Source organism: Zootoca vivipara, chromosome 7, assembly GCF_965207765.1.
Source record: "Zootoca vivipara chromosome 7, rZooViv2.hap1.1, whole genome shotgun sequence".
Classification (NCBI taxonomy): domain Eukaryota; kingdom Metazoa; phylum Chordata; class Lepidosauria; order Squamata; family Lacertidae; genus Zootoca; species Zootoca vivipara.
Genome location: NC_142590.1, coordinates 90347285 through 90368992, shown reverse-complemented (window position 1 = coordinate 90368992; position 21708 = coordinate 90347285). Strand labels below are relative to the sequence as shown.

At 48.3% G+C, this 21708-nt stretch overlaps 1 protein-coding gene across 1 annotated transcript; it reads left to right on the top strand.

Annotated features, from left to right (window-relative positions):
• Nucleotides 1-371: 371 nt before the first annotated feature.
• LOC118088993 (uncharacterized) lies at nucleotides 372-20659 on the top strand. Its single transcript, XM_035123286.3, has 6 exons — nucleotides 372-548; nucleotides 9150-9300; nucleotides 13467-13518; nucleotides 14471-14531; nucleotides 15391-15827; nucleotides 16412-20659. Exons 2-6 carry the CDS (start codon nucleotides 9188-9190, stop codon nucleotides 16823-16825), a joined length of 1077 nt encoding a protein of 358 aa, XP_034979177.3. The 5' UTR covers nucleotides 372-548; nucleotides 9150-9187; the 3' UTR covers nucleotides 16826-20659.
• Nucleotides 20660-21708: the final 1049 nt, after the last annotated feature.

The window sequence follows — 21708 nt, the reverse complement described above, 5'->3', positions numbered from 1 at the left end:
CACAGCATCTTTTTATATATATATATTGGCCAGCCGCTTCTGGGAAGCACATAGGCAAGGTGGGAAGGAACAACACCCCGCCCCTCACAGCAGCTGACTTTCAGAGATACACAGCTCCTGCAACTGGAAGCTCCATTCAGCTACCTTGGCCGTTGATAAACCTACCCTCCAAGGGGATGAGGCCCTGCTGAGATGTTCCACAAGGGGGGGGGGGAGCGTAGCACACTTCTGGTCGCATCTACCTGCCCCTGGTACTTTTGCTTTTCATTTTTTTGGTTTTGAAAAGCAGCGTGCAGTTGGGCGATGCTGGCAGGAAGCACGCTCTGCCACAGGGTGCATGTGGCCTCTGCTCAGAGGCAGCCACCCACCCTGGGAAAGTCAGCTGTGCGATAGAGCTGCCTGCAGCCACCCAGAAAGCTGGGACCTGACCTTTTATTCTAGAAGACGGGGAGGCCAAGCCGAACGATCAAGGGATTCCGATTGCTGGGGAAGATTTACAGAGATGCTCTATGCCCGGCTCTGTTCCTCCTACCTCCTGCACTGCTAAAGTAAGTAACCTTCACGAGTAACCTCCTGAACTGTGGCGGTTCTCCACGCCTCTAAAAGTTGTCTTAAGGCTGCGATTCTAGGCATGCTCGGCTTGGGATGAGCATCCCAGGGGATTTATTTCCAAGGAAATGTGCTGGACTTGTGGGAAGTGCCTAAAATGCTGCTGCAATTGCCCCAAGCCTCTGTCCAGTTAGGGACCAGGCAATGCCTTTAGCATGTTCATTTTCAGAGGTGGCTCTGTTTTGTAAGCAGGACTTGGCAGCGGAGGGAGGGAAGAGCTCAGCCATTTCAGGAGAGCCAGTGGGGTGTATGTAGGACCTGGGAGGCCAGGGTTCAAATCCCCACTCAGCCATGAAGCTCAGTAGGTGAGCTTTGGGGCGGTCAGTCCTTGCCTCTCAGCCTAGCCTACCTCACAGGGTTGTTGGGACCAAATGAGGAGGGCAGGAGCTATGTAGCCATCTTAAGTTCCTTGTGGGGAGTGAGATATAAATGCCATTGGTATCTGAAGAAGTGTGCATGCACACGAAAGCTCATACCAAAATAAAAACTTAGTTGGTCTTTAAGGTGCTACTGAAGGAATTTTTTTATTTTATAAATGCCATAAATACATCTATTTCCAAATTGGCGGCAATGTTAGAGCATCCTCCAACAACCCCCAGATGTTGTGGGCTTTCAGTGCTCACCAGTCCGAGCCATGACAACCCTATGACAGGATGACGGGCGTTGCAGTCTGAAAACATCTGGAGGGCACCAGGTTGGCGAGAGCTGCTTTAGAGCGAGAGAAGCGCCCTAAATTTATGATCTCCGAAGCTTTAAATCCTGCTGTGAGACCGAAATGAGGGGAAGAATCACATATGCCCCATTAGCTTTTTTTATAAGAGGGGGGGGGACTATCATAGAACTATAGAATTATAGTTGGAAGGGACCCCAAGGCTCATCTAGCCCAACCCCGTGCAGTGCAGGAATCTTTCCCCCAATGCTGGGCTCGAACCCACAGCCTTGCGATTAAGAGCCTCGTGCTCTACTGACTGAGCTATCACACAATTCCAATCAATGTTTCTTGATCTTGAGGTTGGATTATCCAGTCTGTTTTAATGTTAGAATTGTAGAGTTAGAAGGGATTCAAAGAGTCCTCTAGTCCAGCCCCAGCATCTTCACAAGGGGCAGCGACTGTGACTTCGTTTTGTTAGGAGGAGATGAGTCGATGGGAGGCTTGTGTTGGGACCCTGGGCTGCTTCAGGCTCCAGTTTTGGGGCATCCAACATCCTGTGATGCTAACCCTCTTAACTGCATTTTTAAAATTCATTTGACTTCACCATCTTCCTTTCCTTTTACAAAAGTATTTTCAGAGCTGCTAAAAAAAAAGCAAGGTCAAGAAAATAAAAAAAGGCTTCCCAGTGGTTTTCAAAGTGTAAAAACCAGTTACACAAACATTAAATAGAAGCATCTGCAATTAGAACATACAATAAGACAATCCCTTTAAAACGCAGCAATTAAAACAGGAGACTCTGGTTGAGAGAGCAAGGGAATTTCCGTAAGCAGGTAAGTCTTCAAAACCATCAAAACGCCCAAACCGATGGAGCAGGGACTGCATTTTGTAACGCTGGGGGAAGCAATGAAAAATCCCGCCTCTGTGTCACCGCAAGCTGATAACCATCAGGCTGTGGCAAGACTGAGTGGGTTTATTTTCGGTAACAGGGCTCAGGTTAGTTAGGGCAGTGGTTTTCAACCCGTGTGCCGTGGCACCCTGGGGTGCCTTGAATGAAGGTCAGGGGTGCTGTGGGCAACACGGGCCTCTGTCCCTCTTTCTTTCCTTCCCTCCCTCCTCTGATGCCCTCTCGCGTCTCTGCCTCCCAAAGGCTTGCACAGCTGTTTGTTGCAGAAGCCCTGGCTGCAAGCTCCCCAGGCTAATAGTGCCTTTGGGGCTGGCCAGCGGGTGCTGGTTGCCAGGAGCCGAGGCAGCCTCAGAGTAAGCAGGCAAGCGGGTGAGGGAGGCCAGCCGTCTAGTCCGCCAGCCCTTGCTGTTGCGAATGGACAGACAAGTGGGAAGGCAGGCAGGCGATGCGCTGGCCTTTCTTGTGCTTGCTGTGTGCAAGGCCTGCCTGGGAGCTGAGTGCCCAGCGCTGAAAGGGAGCCTTTCTGCCATACTGGCTCTGTGGCCCCCTGCTGCCTCCCAAGGGGAGCCAGTCTCCGTCGGGCTACTAAAGCTGGGGGCAACCTCTTCCCAGGGGTTTGAGGTCAAGGGCGTACCCACCATGCGGCAAGTTAGGGCAGCTGCCCTACTCTAGAAGCAGGGCTGGTGGGCAGAGGCGGAGCACAGCCCGGCGGAGCGCGAGTTCGCCATTCCCACCGCGCCGCACCCTCCCTCCAGCTCCCCGGCGCGCCCTCAGGCAAGGCCAAGCGCGGCGGGGAACCAGGGAGCGCGGCGCGGTGGGCGGGAACGCCGAACTCGCGCTCCGCTGGGCTGGGCTCCGCCTCCGCCCACCAGCCCTGCTGCTAGGGAGGGGCACAGCCCGGCGGAGCGCGAGTTCGCCGTTCCCGCCCGCCGCGCTGCGCCCTCCCTCCAGCTCCCCGTCGCGCCCTCAGGCAAGGCCAAGCGCGGCGGGGAACCAGGGAGCGCGGCGCGGTGGGCGGGAACGCCGAACTCGCGCTCCGCTGGGCTGGGCTCCGCCTCCGCCCACCAGCCCTGCTGCTAGGGAGGGGCACAGCCCGGCGGAGCGCGAGTTCGCTGTTCCCGCCCACTTTGTGGCCCCTCCCCTTCCGTGCCTTGGCCCCTCCCCTTGCCCCCCCCCTAGTTTTGATCCTGGGTACGCCCATGTTTGAGGTGGCACCCTCTTTGGGGCTGGGGAGGGCGGCTCAGAGGCCAGGGGCAGCTGCCTGGAGGACTCCCAAGGAGAGGGGAGGAGGCTGAGGGAACACTCCACAAGGGGAGGGTGTCCAAAAAGGGTGAGGGACTGCCAGATCTGCAGGCAAGGGGGGAATAACTGGGCTCCTGAGGCCCCACAGGGGAGCCGCAGAAAGAATGTAGTTGGTCAAGGGAGCCGTGGACTCAAAAAGGTTAAAAACCTCCGAGTTACAACATTGTATGTAAGGGGGGGGCCTAAAAGATCCTGTTTCTGATACCTTGGAGCATCACTGCCAGTCAGTGTAGACAATATTGAGGTAGGCAAACCGATGACCTGACTCTGTACAAGGTAGTTTTCTATCTTCATTTAGCAGGCCAGGCTATTTGCCCGCCTGGTGTCTGGCACAGGCTCTCCTAAGGTCCCAGGACGAGGAAGGCCTCACAAATCTCTAGCAGAAGAAACCAGGGCTGAAACTCAGCCATTCTGCAAAGCAAAGCAAGTGCTTACCGGTAGGCACTGAGCTTTTTTAGCCCTGCTTAACACGCCGAAAGTGGGAAAGGCTTGGAAGCTGGGGGTTGTAGCCAATGTTAGTTCTGCTCAGAGTTGGCACCCGCCTGTTTTGAGACACAAGGGAGTGCGCCTCAAGGGACGAAGTCAAACAGCACCTTTTCACCAGCCCTAACTCATAACCACCTGGGGTGTTTTTGCCTGGCTGGAATGTGCCCTCGAAGTCTCTCTAGGTTGCCTGGATGGAAGAACAGAGGTAGGTGACCCTGCAAGTGTGTGCATAGAAAGTAGCTTCCCACACGAAGGTATAATTTGCATCGTTTTCAGCCACATTTGCTTCTGGCCCCCGCCCACCGTTGACATATGGCCCCTGGAAGACTCCACAGATGGACACATGGCTGCCAGTCTGAAAACTGATACAGGTGGACCTTCCAACAGGGCTTATGGGTTTACACTATCGTCATTGCTAGGACCATACTCTCCAACATTTCTCCAATGAAAATAGGGATGTCCTATTATTATAATATATTTATACCCTTCCTATCTTACTGGGTTGCCCCAGACACTCTGGGGAGCTTCCAATGTATATCCTATATAGTAATGTCCAAGTTGTCCCTGCGTCCAGTTGTCCCGTGTGTCCCTGGGTCACTGCGCATGTGCCCCAGGGATACAGGGATTGGACAGCAGAGACTGCGCGCGCGCACTCTCCCCCCACTCTGCCTCCTCCAACCGCCGCTCCCGCCGGACACCGCCTCACTGCAGGGCACGTCAGGGAAGCGAGGGTGGAGGCCGGCGAAGGCCGCCTCACAACCTTCCCTGGCCGTGAGGAGCGGCGGTTGGAGGAGGCGGGGGGAGAGCGCGCGTCCTTCCTGTCGGCGGCTGGGGGAGAGGAAGGAAGGAGGAGAAAGCAGCGCTCCGTTCCTGTCCCCCTGCCGCCGACAGCAAGGACAGGTCCCAGGGTTCGGAGAAGCGCTGCGCAAGCTTCCTGTCGGCGGCGGATGTCTGCTTCCTGTCGGCGGCTGGGGGAGAGGAAGGAAGGAGGAGAAAGCGCTGCTTTCTCCTCCTCCGTTCCTGTCCCCCTGCCGCCGACAGCAAGGACAGGTCCCAGGGTTCGGAGAAGCGCTGCGCAAGCGCTTCTCCGAACCCTGGGATGTCTGCTTCCTGTCGGCGGCTGCGGGAGAGAAACGGAGGAGGAGAAAGTTCCTGTCCCCCTGCCGTCGACAGCAAGGACAGGTCCCAGGGTTCGGAGAAGCGCTGCGCAAGCGCTTCTCTGAACCCTGGGATGTCTGCTTCCTGTCGGCGTCTGCGGGAGAGGAACGGAGGAGGAGAAAGCAGCGCTTTCTCCTCCTCCGTTCCTGTCCCCCTGCCACCGACAGCAAGGACAGGTCCCAGGGTTCGGAGACGCGCTGCGCAAGCGCTTCTCCGAACCCCAGGATTCTAGCGCCCGTTATTGAACGGGCTGAAAACCACTAGTAAAACCATAATTAAACATTTTAAAACTTCCCTATAAGAGGGCTGCCTTCAGATGGCTTCGGAGTCTGATAACTCCATCCCCTCCAACATTTCTCCAATGAAAATAGGGACGCCCCTAAGGAAAAGGGGGGGCATTCAGGGATCAAATAAAAAACCTGTGAATCCGGAACCGTCCCTGGAAAATGGGGACACTTGGATGGTCTGTAGGAGTAGGAGAAAAAAGAAGGTAGAAATTTATGAGGTTATAACTGGCATAATCTCACTGGAACTTGTGGACGTTCAATGAAGCTGAATGTTGTAAGATTCAGGACAGATAAAAGAAAGTCCTTCGTGCAGCGCATAGTGAAACTGTGGAACTCCCTCCCACTAGGCAGCAACGGCTGCCAATCAAGATAAGAAAGGAGAGGGCATGGAGGAAGAGGGGGCTCTCAATGGCTCCCTGGCATGATGGCTCTGCTCTGCTTCCACATTTGGAGGCAGCAATGCTTCTGAATACCGCTTTCTGGAAATCGCAGGAGGGGCGAGAGTGCTCCTGGGTTCGAATCCTGCTTGCGAGTTTCCTACAGTCGTCTGGTTGGCCTCTGTGAGAACAGGATGCTGGGCCAGGTGGGCCATTGGCCTGATCCAGCAGGCTCCTCTCATTGTTCTTATCGGGCAGAGCTTGGCAATATGGCGCCCTGTGCAAGGCCAATATTAGGTACCTCTCCTGGTCCTTGTGCCCCCTTCCCAAAACTTGGTAAGGGAGGCCCCGGGATTTAAGGAGGAGGCACAAGGCTCTGGCAGGGATCTAGCACCCTCCTTTGCAAAGCAGGGAACATGATAACTAGGCTTTGGGAAGGTGGCAGGAGGACTCTAGGGCGGGATCTGCACACATATAAAAACTGTTTTGAAAATGCTTCTTATTTAGCTTTTTTTAATAAAAAAAATACATTGAATTTTCCATAAGGCTCTCCATCGCCATCTAGTGTCACATTGTATATTGCACTTAAAACACATTTAGAACATTTTGTTTGCAGCTGTATAGCCCAGCACTTAACTAGACTTTGGGACGGAAGCGGGAAGGTGTGTCCTAGGCCCCCGCGATGCCCTAAATCCGCCTCTGTCCTTATGGTACTGGAAACAAAGAGAGTCATGTTAGGGGGAGCCTGGTGGCGAATGCCGCACTCGGCTTCCTGTGTGCTGTTTGACCTTTGAGCACATGCACATAGCAGGTCGTCCTTGTTTGCAACACGGGGAGCAGCAGAGACCACAGCTCAGTGGTGGCTGGCAGTTTGTCGATGCAGCGAAAGCTCCCTCGGGTTTGCAGGCCCTGTGGCTCAGAGGCACAGGAAACCCACGGCCAAGCAGAGTGCAACCCGCAAAGCTGTGTCTGGGGCCCGTGATATTTTGCATGCTCCGTTAAAAGCCTGCAAGGAGGAGCCTTTCAGCTTCCACTGTTGTGCTGAGGATCCACCGCTCAACCAGCTTGCTTAAAATCCATTTTGCCTGTGGGTTCCACGAGTCGATTGCGAGGGCCATCTTTATGGGGGTAAAACACGAAAACAAAATAAGAAGAGATTTGCTGGATCAGGCCAATGGCCCATCTCTAGTCCAGCATCCTATTTTCCCAGAGACCAACGAGGTGCCTGTGGGGAAACTTGCAAGGAGGATTCAAGCACAAGAGTGCTCTCTCCCCTCCTGTGGTTTCCAGCGACTGGTATTCAGTCTCCAACCACTGAGACCCTCTTCTCGATGAATTTGCCCTCTTTTAAAGCCTTGTAGTCTGGTGGCCATCCCTGCCTCCTGTGGGAGGGAGTTCCGCAGTTTAACGGCGTGCTTCTCTCACGTTGCCTCTTAAACCTGACTTTTGAGTATAGTTTGTTGTTGTTGTTGTTTAGTTGTTTAGTCGTGTCCGACTCTTCGTGACCCCATGGACCATAGCACGCCAGGCACTCCTGTCTTGCAGTGCCTCCCGCAGTTTGGTCAAACTCATGTTCATAGCTTCGAGAACACTGTCCAACCATCTCATCCTCTGTCGTCCCCTTCTCCTAGTGCCCTCAATCTTTCCCAACATCAGGGTCTTTTCCAAGGATTCTTCTCTTCTCATGAGGTGGCCAAAGTATTGGAGCCCCAGCTTCAGGATCTGTCCTTCCAGTGATCTGTCCTTCTTTAATTCCTTCTCACTTTCTGCCATCAAGGTTGTGTCATCTGCATACCTGAGGTTGTTGATATTTCTTCCGGCAATCTTAATTCCGGCTTGGGATTCATCTAGTCCAGCCTTTCGCCTGATGAATTCTGCATAGAAGTTAAATAAGCAGGGAGACAATATACAACCTTGTCGTACTCCTTTCCCAATTTTGAACCAATCAGTTGTTCCATATCCAGTTCTAACTGTAGCTTCTTGTCCCACATAGAGATTTCTCAGGAGACAAATGAGGTGTTCAGGCACTCCCATTTCTTTAAGAACTTGCCATAGTTTGCTGTGGTCGACACAGTCAAAGGCTTTTGCATAGTCAATGAAGCAGAAGTAGACGTTTTTTCTGGAACTCTCTAGCTTTCTCCATAATCCAGCGCATGTTTGCTATTTGGTCTCTGGTTCCTCTGCCCCTTCGAAATCCAGCCTGCACTTCTGGAAGTTCTCGAGTATAGTTTAGGCGCTACATTTTATTGCTCCATCATTGGTGCGTTTGTCTATCTGGGCTGCATGGGAAGGGAGGGGGCATTCTCTCTGGGCAACGGCAAACCCTTGCACCGATGAGATGCAGAATTTGAATGCCACCCTATGTGTTTGGTGGGCAGGGTACAAGTCCTACCGGGAAGGGCCGCCGCTCAGTGGTAGGGCATCTGCTTCGCATTCAGAAGGTCCCTGGTTCAATCCCCACCATCTCCAGTTTGGGCTAGGATGGACCTGGATACTAGCTCAGTTAGGCTCACGTTGGGCAAAAGAGCCCTGCATTGCAGGGGTTTGGACTAGATGACCCTTGGGTCCCTCCCGACCCTAAAATACTATGATTCTACGACCCCCTGCCTGAAACCCTGGAGAGCCACTGCCATTCACTGCAGACAGCACTGAGCCAGATGGAGCAATGGTCTGGTCCTGTATAAGGCTGAATGAATGAATGAATGAATGAATGAATGAATGAATGAATGGGGCCAACCCAAGGCAAAAATAATTATTACTCAGAGACTTCACGATATCGAATTACAACAAGAAGATGCCTTACTCCCGGAGAATTATAGATGTCTAAAATCGTGGCCTAATTTTACAGCTGCCCCTTACTTATCTAACATCACTAACGAAGCTTATAGATGGGCCTGTACGGCAAATTTATGCGGGTACCAAGTCATGAGCGCCTTTGCCCTTGCATGTCTAACAAGGTAGAATCTGTGACTCACATTCTTTTATTTTGCGAATTTCATAGTGAAGAACGAGCTCAACTTATTTTACTCCTTTTATCAAAATTTACACCCTTGCAGTATTATTTGGAATTCCCCCCCCCCCCCGAACTCTTACGAAAATTCCTTCTGGAAGATTCCTCAAGCCCAGTGTCATATGACGTGGCTAAATTCTGCACTTTAGCTATCAAGAAACGCAAATCCCTTCTATTGAATGACACATTGCAAATCCCTTTTGTGTAATTGTTTTATTTCTGGTGATGTTATTGCTGATTTTTTTTTCGTTTGGAATTATGTTATTCTGTATTGCTGGCTTTTGCTGTAATAAAAACTGAACTGAATGGGGCCAACTGCAATCCGGGGAGTCTGATGGTCCTTTGTGCTTCCTCTCCTCCACAGCATCCTATGCCAAGTGCATCTCGCAGGGGAATCCACTGATGGCTCCACCCCTGGAGGAAGTGGGGGCTGGCGGCTTCTTCCCTTCGTTCCTTGTTGTCTCTCTGGTTGGCATAACCGCCTGTCTGTTGGCCCTCTGCACACTTTGCAGGAGGTAAGCATCCGATCTCCTCTCACCCTTAATTGGCAAGCCTTCTCCTGGGGGAGGGGCAGGTTCTGCAACACCCCATTCATTTCATTCATACAATTTACATGCCTCTTGATTGGAAAACAAACAAACCTCAAAGCATATAAAAAAATTGTCCAGTGGCACCTTAAAGACCAACTAAGTTTGTTCTTGGTATAAGCTTTCGTAACAAACTTAGTTGGTCTCTAAGGTTCCACTGACCAGTTTTTTGTTTGTTTGTTTGTTTGTTTATATTTCAACTGCGTCAGACCAACACTGCTACCTACCTGAATCTAAAACCTCAAAGCAGTTTACAAAAATAATCGTTAATAAAAGAGAGTTTAAAACAACAATTTAATAAACAGAGACTCTGTATGCCCTATTGTTAGCCAAGAAAGTCTTAATAAAAACATTTTTTTTTAAAAAAAAACTTAAAGCCTTCAAAAATAACTAAAACTACTGATAAGCTAAACATTAGATTAAGGCACATGTCAGCATTCTGCATGTCTAGGTAGGCTACAAAATTGGTTTTTAGCAAACACCGAAAAGTGTACAGTGAAGACACCTGCCTGATGTCATGAGGCAGGGAGTTCCCAAGTCCAGGTGTTGCCACACAAAGAGATTGGTTTCTTGCACGGGCGGAATATGCAACCCCTTGAACAGTGCCAGTTCCGCCAATTGAAGTGGATAATTAAACAATTTAGTTTAATTAGTTCAACAAAACAGATGGACTTGACCCAGTGATGCCTGCCTTTCAAAGTTTGATAGTCATTTACACCTCCAGCGTCCCTCTGCCAGCCCCTGCTAGATCACCCCCCACCAACAGGGGGCAGTACAGCTCACTCTGGGAGATAAGGGATCAAGGGCTTTAGATACCAATCGTAACCCCTTGAACTTGGCCTATTAGCAAACAGTCAGCCAATGTAGGGTTTCACTCCTGGCAGCAGATGTGCCTCAGCACAGCTGACTTCGAACTATCAGACTTTGATGCTAAAATTTGGCCCCCTGCCTTTTGTGCGCTCTATTCTAAAACACTGCTGCGGCATCCCACGCAGCGAGGTGCATAATGTCTTTCCACCAGTCGTGCCCCCCGAGAACCGCCTCTGAGCTGCAGCACCAAGGGGAGCTCCACGCAGAATGCATTGCAGTAATCCAATCGATGGAATCACGTTGGACCAGTTGGGTTCACAGCTGGGCCAAAAAGGGTCCCCCCCGTCCCCCCGAAACGCCCGTGCAAAGCCCTCTCTGCAGGCTCCCGTGATAGGATTACAACACTCCAACTACTGGCAGAGGCAGCTCTTATCCGGTGAATTTTTAAACGGTTCGTCCTTCAAGGTCTGGACTGCTTGGTATGTTGAACAGTTACTACAACTAGTTGCTAAAGGAGAGGAGCGAGAAAGGAAAATGAACTTATTCGGAGGCAAGGAGCCCCTTTGCTAGACGGAACTCGTGGCAGGAAGGAACCGAGCAGCCAGCAACAGAAATCAGGGCAGTTTGGGCAGGAAGCAGCAGCTTGGTTTGAGGAGGACACCCCCCCCCCGCCCCCGATTTCCCCGCTGAGTCTTTCTAAAGCTACTGAAGCATTTTAGCTGAAAAAGCTGCTGCGAAGAGCTAGCGAAACAATCCTGGGAATTGGGTGTCTTCCTTATGACAAAGAAGCACAAAGGTGGTGGGGAACTGCAGGCTCAGGGTCTGAATGTGGCCCTCGAAACCTCTCCGCATGGCCCTTGGGACACTGCCCAGGCCACACCCCCTCTGCCCAGGCCACACCCCTTTGCATTCCGAGGGTTTTTTGCCTGCTTTTGCTTGGAATGTGGCCTTGAGCATGGAGAATGTCTCTGGGTTGTTGAGTACAAATGTTTAGTGCTTAGGAGCCAACTCATAGCAGCCAAGGGGTCTGGCCCTCCCAAAGTTTGATGGGCATTGCCAAAAATGGTGTCCATTCATAGCATCATGTGATCAGATAAGAGATAAGATATCTTTATGGTCATTGTCCCCTTGCGGGAACAACGAAATTACTCGGTTGCTACATCCACTCCGATAAAGCATTCCGCATAATCCAAAATTTTAAAAACAGTAAATATAATACAAAATAACAAGTAAAATAAGATGACTTCAAAGTCCAGGCTTTCCATTTAAGGCCAAAATCGCTCTAGAGAAGAAACTGTTCCTGAGACGGCTCGTTCTTGCCTGCATATCTATATCTCCGTCCCGATGGGAGGAGCTGAAAGAAATGGTGACCAGGGTGCGTTGGATCTCTTGATATATCTATTGCTTTTCTATGGCACCTGGTGGTGTAGATTTGTTCTAAGGTGGTGAGTGAGCAGTGAGTGATCAGTTATGCAGAGTAGGGCTTACTCCCTCCCCCCTATTTTATTCAAGTTGTCCCCCCTGGTTTAGTGTGCATTGAAATGGAAGGTATATAATGTGTCTGTACTATATGGTGTGAAGCATGTCTGGAAATTTCATGCTAATGAATTTTTTATTCATTTCCCACATTTCTAACACATCAGTGCCAAATTAAAACAAATTCAATACAATCCCCCCCCCCAACTGGCTTCCCACTCTCTCAGATGTTTCCGTTTCTTCCCCTATTACATGCTGCTTGTATTACAAGTTTATTTCCAGTTAACATTGATTTTCAAGAAGTTAGAGAAAAGCTTACCTTAAGCATTTGTGGGGCTGTATTTCTGTGGCTTAGTCACAGGATGATCAACAGCTCATAGCCGCAGGAAAGATAGAGCATTTCAAGTCTATGCATGTGCTAATCTGCAGGCATTCATGTTGGGTGTGGTTCCTTTTTGTTCTAAGGCGCTGAAGAGAATGGATGTGTTTGTCTCTGTCTCCAGCAAAAAGTTAAAAGAGGCTGCAGCGGAGAAGGGTTTTTAGCTCAGAATGCAAGTTATTTGTAAACTAAGTTCAATCAATCAATCAATAAATCATTTATTGTATTTGACTAAAAGCCAAATTGAGGGCACTAGGAGAAGGGGACGTCAGAGGACAAGATGGTTGGACAGTGTTCTCGAAGCTACGAACATGAGTTTGACCAAACTGCGGGAGGCAGTGCAAGACAGGAGTGCCTGGCGTGCTATGGTCCATGGGGTCACGAAGAGTCGGACACGACTAAACGACTAAACAACAACAAAAGCCATTACCAATCCAGTTACAGTACAAAAGCAGCAAATCCAATAAAACCTATTAAGAAAAATCCAGAAATAAGCAACCATTTACAATAAATCAAATTAACTGAGTCCTCTGCATAATCTACAGCATTGTCTTTTACGACTTGCACGACTTGCACGAATTCTTTTGCACCAATGTTGCATAATCTACAGCGTTGTCTTTTACGACTTGCACGAATTCTTTTAGCTGCTTTTGCAAATAAAGCTGTTTTATATGTGACAATATGTAAGCTAAGTTTAGATGCCTTATGCTGGGAGCAGTATGCGAAATATGCAATTGAGTGAATAGAATTTTATTTGTTTTTAAGTTCAGTTCTGTAAGTGAAGCTTTTTGAACCATATTTTTGGACTGGAGAATTTTCATTTCAATACAAGCATCTTGTTCATCCAGAAGTTTTCACATGTGCAAAATTAAGAATCTCAATATTGTTTGCTTGGAGAGGAGTGTGCTTAGAAACAAGCCTGCTATAGAAAGCCAAGATTCACGTCCATTGCTTCTGTTTCACGCAATTACCTCTGCCCCAGCCCCTATTGGCATGTGGCCCTCAGAAAGTTGCCCAAAAGAGAATGTGGCTCTCCGGGTTGGGTTCCCCACTCCTGCACTAAAGCATTTGAAGATTCCGAGTTCAGAAAAAAGATGCTATTTTGGGAGGGGGGAGGTGTAATGGGGAGGCATGAAAATGACAGAAGTTTGTAAGGCTAGCCAAAAAAAAGGAAGGTTTTCTTAGCAGGTAACAAAAGGGGGATGGAGAGAGCATCTGTGTGGTGTTTAAATGGAGAGAGTTCGAAAGAATAGGTGCCACCACAGAAAAGGCCTGATTCCTACATTGTGTGCAATGGGCCTCCTGATCAGATGGCTATCCAGTCCAGCAAAAATACGTGGACCTTCTGTACTCCCACCAGCTGACCAGGGTGTTGCTAAACTGCCCCGTGATATGAATGATTCGTTCCAACTCTCTTTCTGCCATTCAGGAAAGAGAAGAACAGGGCAATTCCACAAGATGGTGTGATGCTGGAGGAAGCAGTGAGTGGACCTCTTTCCTTTCTACATTTGGTTTCCCAATAACAAGTACATTCTTTGCGCACATGGGCGTAGCCAGGATTTGGGAGTGGGGTGGGGGCCAGGACCAAGCTACCTCCGATGTGATGGGTTGGTTTGCAGAAGCCATGCTACTGCTCAGTTGGGTTGCCAGTTGCGTCGCTAGAATGCGCCACAACATCATCCAAGTGACCTCAGCAAGCATTTTGATTTAAAACATTCTGATTACTTCTACTTTTAGTTAAGTATTTTTATTTATTTACTTGATTGGGTGTGTGCGCAGCATTTGCGGCAATTCCAGGGATGCAGACAGCTGCCCACCCAGCGGCCTAGCTAGCCGCACAGGTGCCCGTGGCAGCGTGTGCGCCCTGCAGCTGGGGGCGGAGCAAGCTGTCCAGAGGGGCGGGGCCAACTGCCCATGGGGGCAGGACAAGCCAAGGTAGCCTCGCCGCAGCCTCCCCCTCAGCTGCAGGGCGGCTGAGGCAGTGGGCAGACGCAAACTCTGTGCTGCTCGAAAAAGCAGCATGGAGTTTGCAGGAAGTCTGCCCGCCACCTCCCTCTCAGAAGAGACGTGTGGCTCAGGCACGCTACAGGCCCCGTGGTGTGACGCCCAGTGCCCCCTGTCTCACCTAGCTGTGTCTCTGGATTATGCAGATTCATGGAGGAGAGGGCTGTCAAAGGCTACTAGCCATAAAGGCTGTGCTCTGCCTGCAAAGTTGGAGGCAGCAATATTCCTGGTTTCTGGAAATCCCTTGGGGGGAGGGTGCTCCTGTGGTGGCATAGGAGGGTGGGTGTTGTGGGTGCGGGAGTTATTTTTTCAGAAACACATAAATTTGGCATTTTGTCACCCCCCCTCAGCGATGACACCCGGGGCGACCCGCACCCCCCTTCCTAAGCCACTGTGCCCACCACCCAGACACAACTTCTTGTTTTGCAGGCGGAGCTCTTGACGGTCGTCAACTCGCACCAGCTGTACAGGGCAAATTTCAAGGCAAAAAGTAAGTCGTCGCATGTTTCCCAAAGACTCTGGCATCCAGTTCAAATCTCCGGATTCCAAGTTGAGAGGCATCAAAGGCTGGAGGCAAAGGAGCATTTGCCCAGGCCGCTGCAAATTGCAAATAATATATGAGTCATTTCCCAAGCTTATTTTGGCTATTCATTTATCTGTTTCATAAAATGTATGCACTGCTTGATTGCTAAAAAAAACATCAACAACCCTCAAGCCATTAAAAATAATAATAAATAAAAAACATTCCTAAGAAAAACGAACAATAAAAATTCCAAACATTTGAAAAGTTGCAATAGCAATAGACTAAAAACAGATTAAAACTCACATCACATTAAAACTCTAAGCACCTGGGTAGGCTTGACCAAACAAGAGTGTTTTTAGCAGGCAACCAGAAAGCGTACAGAGAAGACAACCGCCTGATATCAACAGGCAGAACTAGGCACATACAATTTTGACTGTGCACATACAAATCCTAAAGCATCTCCTTTGCAAGGACTCAACACTTTTGTGGTTGCAGGAGCAGGGCGTGGCTGGGGAAAGGGAAACCCAGCTTAGGGTTTGATGCAGCCTAGAATAGCATTATCTTTTTTGCTGCTGCATCACCCTGTTGACTCGCGTTAAGTTTGTGGTCCATCAAGACCCTTTAGATCCTTTTCAGATGTACTGCTAGTAAGCCAGGTGTCCCCCACCCTCTCTTTGTGCACCTGGTTCTTCCTGCCTAAGCGCAGAACCTGACATTTGTCCCTATTTAAATTCATTTTGTCAACTTGCGCTTAGTTCTCCAATCTGTTAAAGTCATTTTGAATTCTGATTCTGGAGTCTCCTCCTCTTATGCTACTTGCATCTAGCTCCTCCTCTAGATCTGAGGTCAACCAGTGGCAACATCCCTTACTCATTGAGCGAAGACGATGGGACGATATCCAGCTGCAGCTTCATCATCCTGCCTCAGAGGGGGCTGCCCCGGATCCCCCCAGAGGACCCGCTGTCTCCAGATCAGACTTACTCAAACCTGAGCTTCCCAAATCGAGTTGAGGATGTGCTGTACGAATCCATGACGGCGTCAGAAGAAGTGACGGAGGAACCGAGCCCTATCACGAAGGAGGAGGAGGAGGAGGAGGAGGATGCTATGGGGCAAGAGGACCGAGCAACAGGAGCCGAGTACGCCTGTGTTCTGAAAGGGAAGAAGATGAAGGCCCACCAGCACGCGAGGATGGAGGCAGGGACCTCTGAAGCATCGCAGCAGGGATCTCTAGCAACGACATTTCACACTTCTCAAGCAGTGCAGGTACAATATAAGAGACCTCCCATTTCTGTGCAATTGAAGTAAACCGCCACCACAGATGGAGGGGGGGGGGTCCTTGCTCTTAATTATACTGGGGTTGGAAGAGGGAAGTGCGAATCTGTCAATTAATGGCTGGATCTACACTGATCTGTAAAATCCCTGTTAAAGGCTATAAAAAAACCATAATATAGCTCTCTATGCAATTTTCCATTCTCAGTGTACTGCTGCTCTGCAGCGCCTTCCAATGCCACATCTTTATAACACATTTTAACGTTATAACCAACCAGTGTAGATTCGCCCCATGTCTCTTTTTCCAGTTTGCAATTTATTTTGTTTTTTTTAAAAAATGAAAGTCATTTTGAAAATCTGTCAGCCTTTTTGAATTATTATTATTATTATTATTATTATTATTATTATTATTATTATTTTATCTATCAAATTCCCCAGTGCCCTGGGGTATCCCGTGTGTGCAGAATCGCAAGAGAAAAGCTGTCCTGCTTTGAGGGCTTTCATAGGATCAAAGGTGCACGAAACTGACCCCCAAAACCATTTTATTGACGCTCCCCTAATGTCCGCTTCTCTTGTAGGTAGAAGAAATGTATTCAGTGGTGCGCAAGGAGAGGAAGAAGGAGAAGAAGAAAATTGAGGGCTCTGATGGGCACAGTGGAGAGAGACCATCCCAAGGGGAGAAAAGCCTAGGAAATGCCCTGGTGGCACCTGTCCATCAGGAATCAGATGGCAGGGCAGGGCACCAGCCCTCATTCTTCCAGTCTCCCGCTATCGAACCCTGCTATGAGTCTGTTGGCTGTGAATCGTGGGTAGGCAATGGCAGGAAGCCAAGCGCAGAGCCTGCTTATGAGGCTGTAGATACTTACTGGAAAAACTCAAGGAGGAAAAGAAAGCCAAAGAGGAACGCCCCAGCAGAAAACCTATACGAAAGCATCGAAAACTTGGCATTTCAGTTTCAGAATCAAAACATGCTGGCCCATTTTGAAATCTGACTCTTTGGTTCGGTTTACCTATTCAGGCGGATGTAAATGAATTAAGTGGACATAGTTACTAAATGCCGTTGCATGTCAGCCCTTGGAAACCATCAAACGCTGACTGCAGTTGCATGTTAACTGGCAGATGCCCCCGAAACGCTGATTTCTGCATGCCAGACACTGAGAAAGGGCACCTCCAGACAACATCTTTTATTGACCACTTCTCTTTATCTGCTTGCACAAAGCTTACACGGAGGTTAGGCTATTTGTTAAGCATTTCTTCTCATTTGTTTGCAGGGAGCTTATATGACAAATGGCATCAATTAATCTGGTAGAATGACAAAGACCAATAAAAAAAGCCTTAAAATATCGTGGTCAGGGGAGGAGAGGAAGGTGTCAGAGCAGAACCTCAGTGCTGGGTGACATTTCAAACTTTACGAAGAGCATCAACGTGTCTGGCTGCAACCCTGAACCTGCTTACTTGGGAGTAAGCTCTAAGAGCCTCAGTGGAACTTCCCCTTCTGATCTGAATTGTCACGCATTGAAAGGATCAGGAATGATAAGAGCTGCAGTCCAACACCCAGAGAGCTGCCATTTCCCTACTTATTGCTGCAAAGCATTCACAGTTGTTTTTCAGAACGGGTGGGGGTGGTGGTGGAAAATGAATAATAGAGGTTCATAAAATTATGAAGAGAGAACAGAGCTCTCATCCTCCCTCCCCTCTTTTAAGCACTGCTAAACTTTCTGCAAAAAATATCCTCCCTCCTTTCCCCACCCCTTGCAAATCCAGGTATTAATTTTTGCAACAAAGGACTTTCTGCCTTCCAGGTCTTTTCTCACGAGGCAGTACCTGCCTCCTTGGCTAAAAGCAACAGGGACACCCAGGAGAACAGGTTACTGGAGACTGGAGAACAGCTGCTGTGTTGCTTTAAGATCAAGTAGCATTCAGGGAAGTTTTGAATGAATGAAAGGTAGCTTAAGGGGCACAAATGGGAATGAAATAGACTCTTGAACTGGTGTTTGTGCCAGCAGTGCCACCTTGAATGGGACTTTAACTGTAAAACTACTAGAGCCCCTTTTTATTATGTGTATATTTTTGTCGCTCCCTGCATTTTGGTCCTTGCATTTCCTCCCCCAATCCTGCCTTTAAAATTTTTGTGTCTGCTAAGTGTGCTGTTACTTTAATCCCCCCTAAACATTTATTTTAGCTGCTCTTCCTTGCATGTGTGCATTATTGACCTGTTGTGGGTTCAGACCAATGATTCCAAAACTGGGACCAGTTGGGGTTCCAGGAGAGCATACCCCCCCCCACAAATTATGAAGAAAGCAGCATAATTAAAAGAAAAAATGGGTAACAGCAAATTAATTACGTATGCTGCTGCTGCAAATACCAGGTAGCTCAATGCCTGTATTTCCAAATGCATTTTGGTCTGCAACAAAATGTTGCAGTTTGAGGTGCTGTCTTCAGTCTTCTTGCCATGTCATGCCACTCCCACCCCCACCTCGGTTTTTTGTCGTCATCATCTCCCAGGCCCAGGAAGACTTCCTTCCTGAGCAGAGGTGGGCAAATCTGTGAATTTTTGTTTCGAATTTTTCAAATCTTAAATTCAGTTCTCCACAGTTCAATATCAGTTAGCTTTTTTTAAGAAACAAAATAAAAAAATTCCTTCCAGTAGCACCTTAGAGACCAACTAAGTTTGTCATTGGTATGAGCTTTCGTGTGCATGCACACTTCTTATCTGAAGAAGTGTGCATGCACATGAAAGCTCATACCAATGACAAACTTAGTTGATCTCTAAGGTGCTACTGGAAGGAATTTTTTTATTTTGTTTTGACTACGTCAGATCAACACGGCTACCTACCTGTAACTTTTTTTTAAAAAAAAGAAGAAAATGTCTCCATGCAAATCAATCAGCATTTCAGTGCCAAATTCTTCTAATATATGCATGCGTATATGCAATTTTGCCTAACACACTCATTTTTGCAAAGCCATGTCCCCAAATAGAATGCATGTCTGTATGTTAATTTTTACTGATCCATACATTTTCAGCTACCTGCATATTTGCAATTTTACATCCATTTCTTCGGCTGTAGAGTGGCATTGCAAAATTCGGAGGCGTGTGAATTTCTCGGGATGGGTGTGCTTCAGTTCGCACAGAGTCTTGGAGAGAGAAAGTTAAGCAGGTTCTCCATTCAATGTGAACGAAATCAAAATCCCCTCCCCCTTACATATCCTGAAGGAGGGAATGAAGACATACCAGGATTCTCGCTAGCCAGGCAATAGGAGAGGTGAGGTGCCAGATCATGTCAATATTAAGTGGGCAGTTCCATAATTGCAAGGCAACGAGGGTACCTGCTCATTGTCTGGGGCAAGGGAAGGAAGTATTTGGGAAAATGCATATATGTTAGGTGGAGGGAGCCTCTGATTCTATCTTCCCCAGCCTTGCGCCCTCCAGATGTTTTGAACTATGACTCCCATCAGCCCCAGCCACCACAGCTGGGCATCAGCTTGGAGAAGGCTGCTACAGTTTTAATAAGCGGCGAAGGGAAACTGTGCCCCGCTCCAAACTTTGAGAAACAAAGCTTCTGTAGCACTTCAGGCTAGCCACCACCAGAGGGTGCTGTGGCATCAGAATCCTGAGAATACTTGCTATCCTTGAGCTGTCCCTGTAATACTAACTCTAATAATGATGCAATTATTAATTAGCATTTATATAAATGGCCATTGAACTTCTTTTTAATTGAGTTTTTGTGCAAATATAAACATGCCATCAGTTCTCAAACAAAGTACTTTCCCTTTTGGAATAGATCTCTTTTGTTATTCTATTTGTTTTCGACTTCCATCTATCTCACCATGATTCATTCTATCTATCTAATACAATTCCCCCCCATATTTCAATTCATGTCCTCATCTTGGTATAAGCAAAAGTGAACAGATCCCTACTAGAGAAGAATGGGAATTAAAGTTAAGCGAGTACAGTACTTGGAACTCGCAAAAATGAACGAATCATTAAGGAATTAAACCCATTGATGTAGTCCAAAAGGAGTGGGAATGCTTTAACACTTATCTAATGAGACAAGGTTCAACAAGAAAAATTCGGTTTTGCCTAGAATAAATCCGTAAATAGAAAAAAGTGGCCATTGAACTTCATGTATGTATATTGTGTTCTTCAATCAGAAATGCTGTAAGGCAGCTGATGCTATCCTGGCACCCTCCAGATGGGAGTTGTAGTTCAGCAACACCCGGAGGGTGCCAGGTTGCTGAAAGGTGTGTTTGTGGAACACTTGGCACTCCATGTATTGCTGAACTACAACTCCCATATTCCTGGGCATTGGCCATGGCCGCCAGGGCTGATGGGAACTGTAGTTCAGTAACATTCCCCACACCGGCCATAAAGTGTATGAGTTTTGCTGGTGGGGGACCAAAGCTGAGAATGAGCACTTGCTTGGCATCACCTCCTAATGAGTTATAGCAGAATTGTCCAGAATCTCAGTTCTGTCTCCCTTAACATCTATGCCCATCCTGCCAGGGTTTCATTGGCGGCTGTGTGTGATTTATTGGGGTGGGGTAGGAGTGGGGTGCCTTCAGCCTCCATGTTTGTTTTTAATAAGCCGTGTTTAAAATTCTGGGTGTTTGTTAAAATATATGCATTCCGTGTTTCTAGCGCTTCTGTGTCAAAGATGCTCAGTCAATAAATGCAGTCCTACAATGGCCTGTTGCTCAGGTGGCTGGATTTAACCTGCAGGTATGTGAACCGCTGCGTCGATTATCTCACATCAAACTCTTTGGTTATGGTGGTGCACCTATGAAGTTGCAAAATAGTAAATAAATAAAGAAGGTAGGAAAAACGATGTGGCTTTTGTCTCCACTCACTCTGTTCCAAAGGAAATGGAGAATGTCATTCTATTCTAATATTCTAACATCCTGGCGGCTGCCGCCTTTTGAGTAAGCAGGGCTACTGTGTCTTTAACAGCTACATGATAGACAGCTATTCATCACATGCAACTGTCCCAGAACCAGGAAAATAAACTTCACTGAATGAATTTCTGCTGGTCGTGCAACTGTTAAAGGCATTGCGACACTGCCAGGGAAAGAATTGGCAACCGTGGCCTGCCAGTAGAAATAGCAAGATTTCTGGTCTTCATATTTTCACATAGGTGTATGGGGAAAATAATAGTCCTGGTACGATAGACTGGATTCACACCTTTTCTTTTAATGCTGAATGCAGCCCTAGAGTGATGACACCTTTGTAGATGAAACAGGCCCACTGGTCAACAAGAGGGGAAGTCCCAGCATGCCTGGGGGGAAACCCAGAGATTTGTAGAAATACTTTTTTTAAAAAAAAATCAAAATTAAAGGCTTTACTCCCTTGCAAAAACAGCCTGTTAAGAAATGAGCAGGCTCAACAGCTGCAAGATATTTTGGGAATGAAAACCAGTGGAATGGAGATGGATGGATGGATTGGGTAGATGGAAGTGGCCCACGAGGGCAGGCAGGGTCCTGGGAGGCTTCAAAACGCCACCAAGCCAGCCCTATCTTTAGATGGAGTGAGGAAACTACATTGGGCGGCAGATTTTGGAAGTGTGGCGGCAGCAACAGCAATAGTGGTGGCAGCTGCCATGGCCAGTCTTCTTGAGTTTCGCCAGCCGCTGTTGGAAGGCAGCAATGCATGTGCCATCTGCACTGCCCTGCATGCCCTTGGGTGTGTGGGAGGAGGATGCGGTCAGGTCACCTGTGATTGACACAAGGAGGGGAGGAGGGTCTGCAGCCAGCCAACAGCCAAGCAGGAGAGGTGAACCAAGAAGCAGAGGATGTAAAAAGGTTAGAGAGAAACCTCTCATTGCCTGGAGAGGTCGTTTCCTGGTTCCCTTGGAAAAGCTATTTTGAAACATCCACAGGG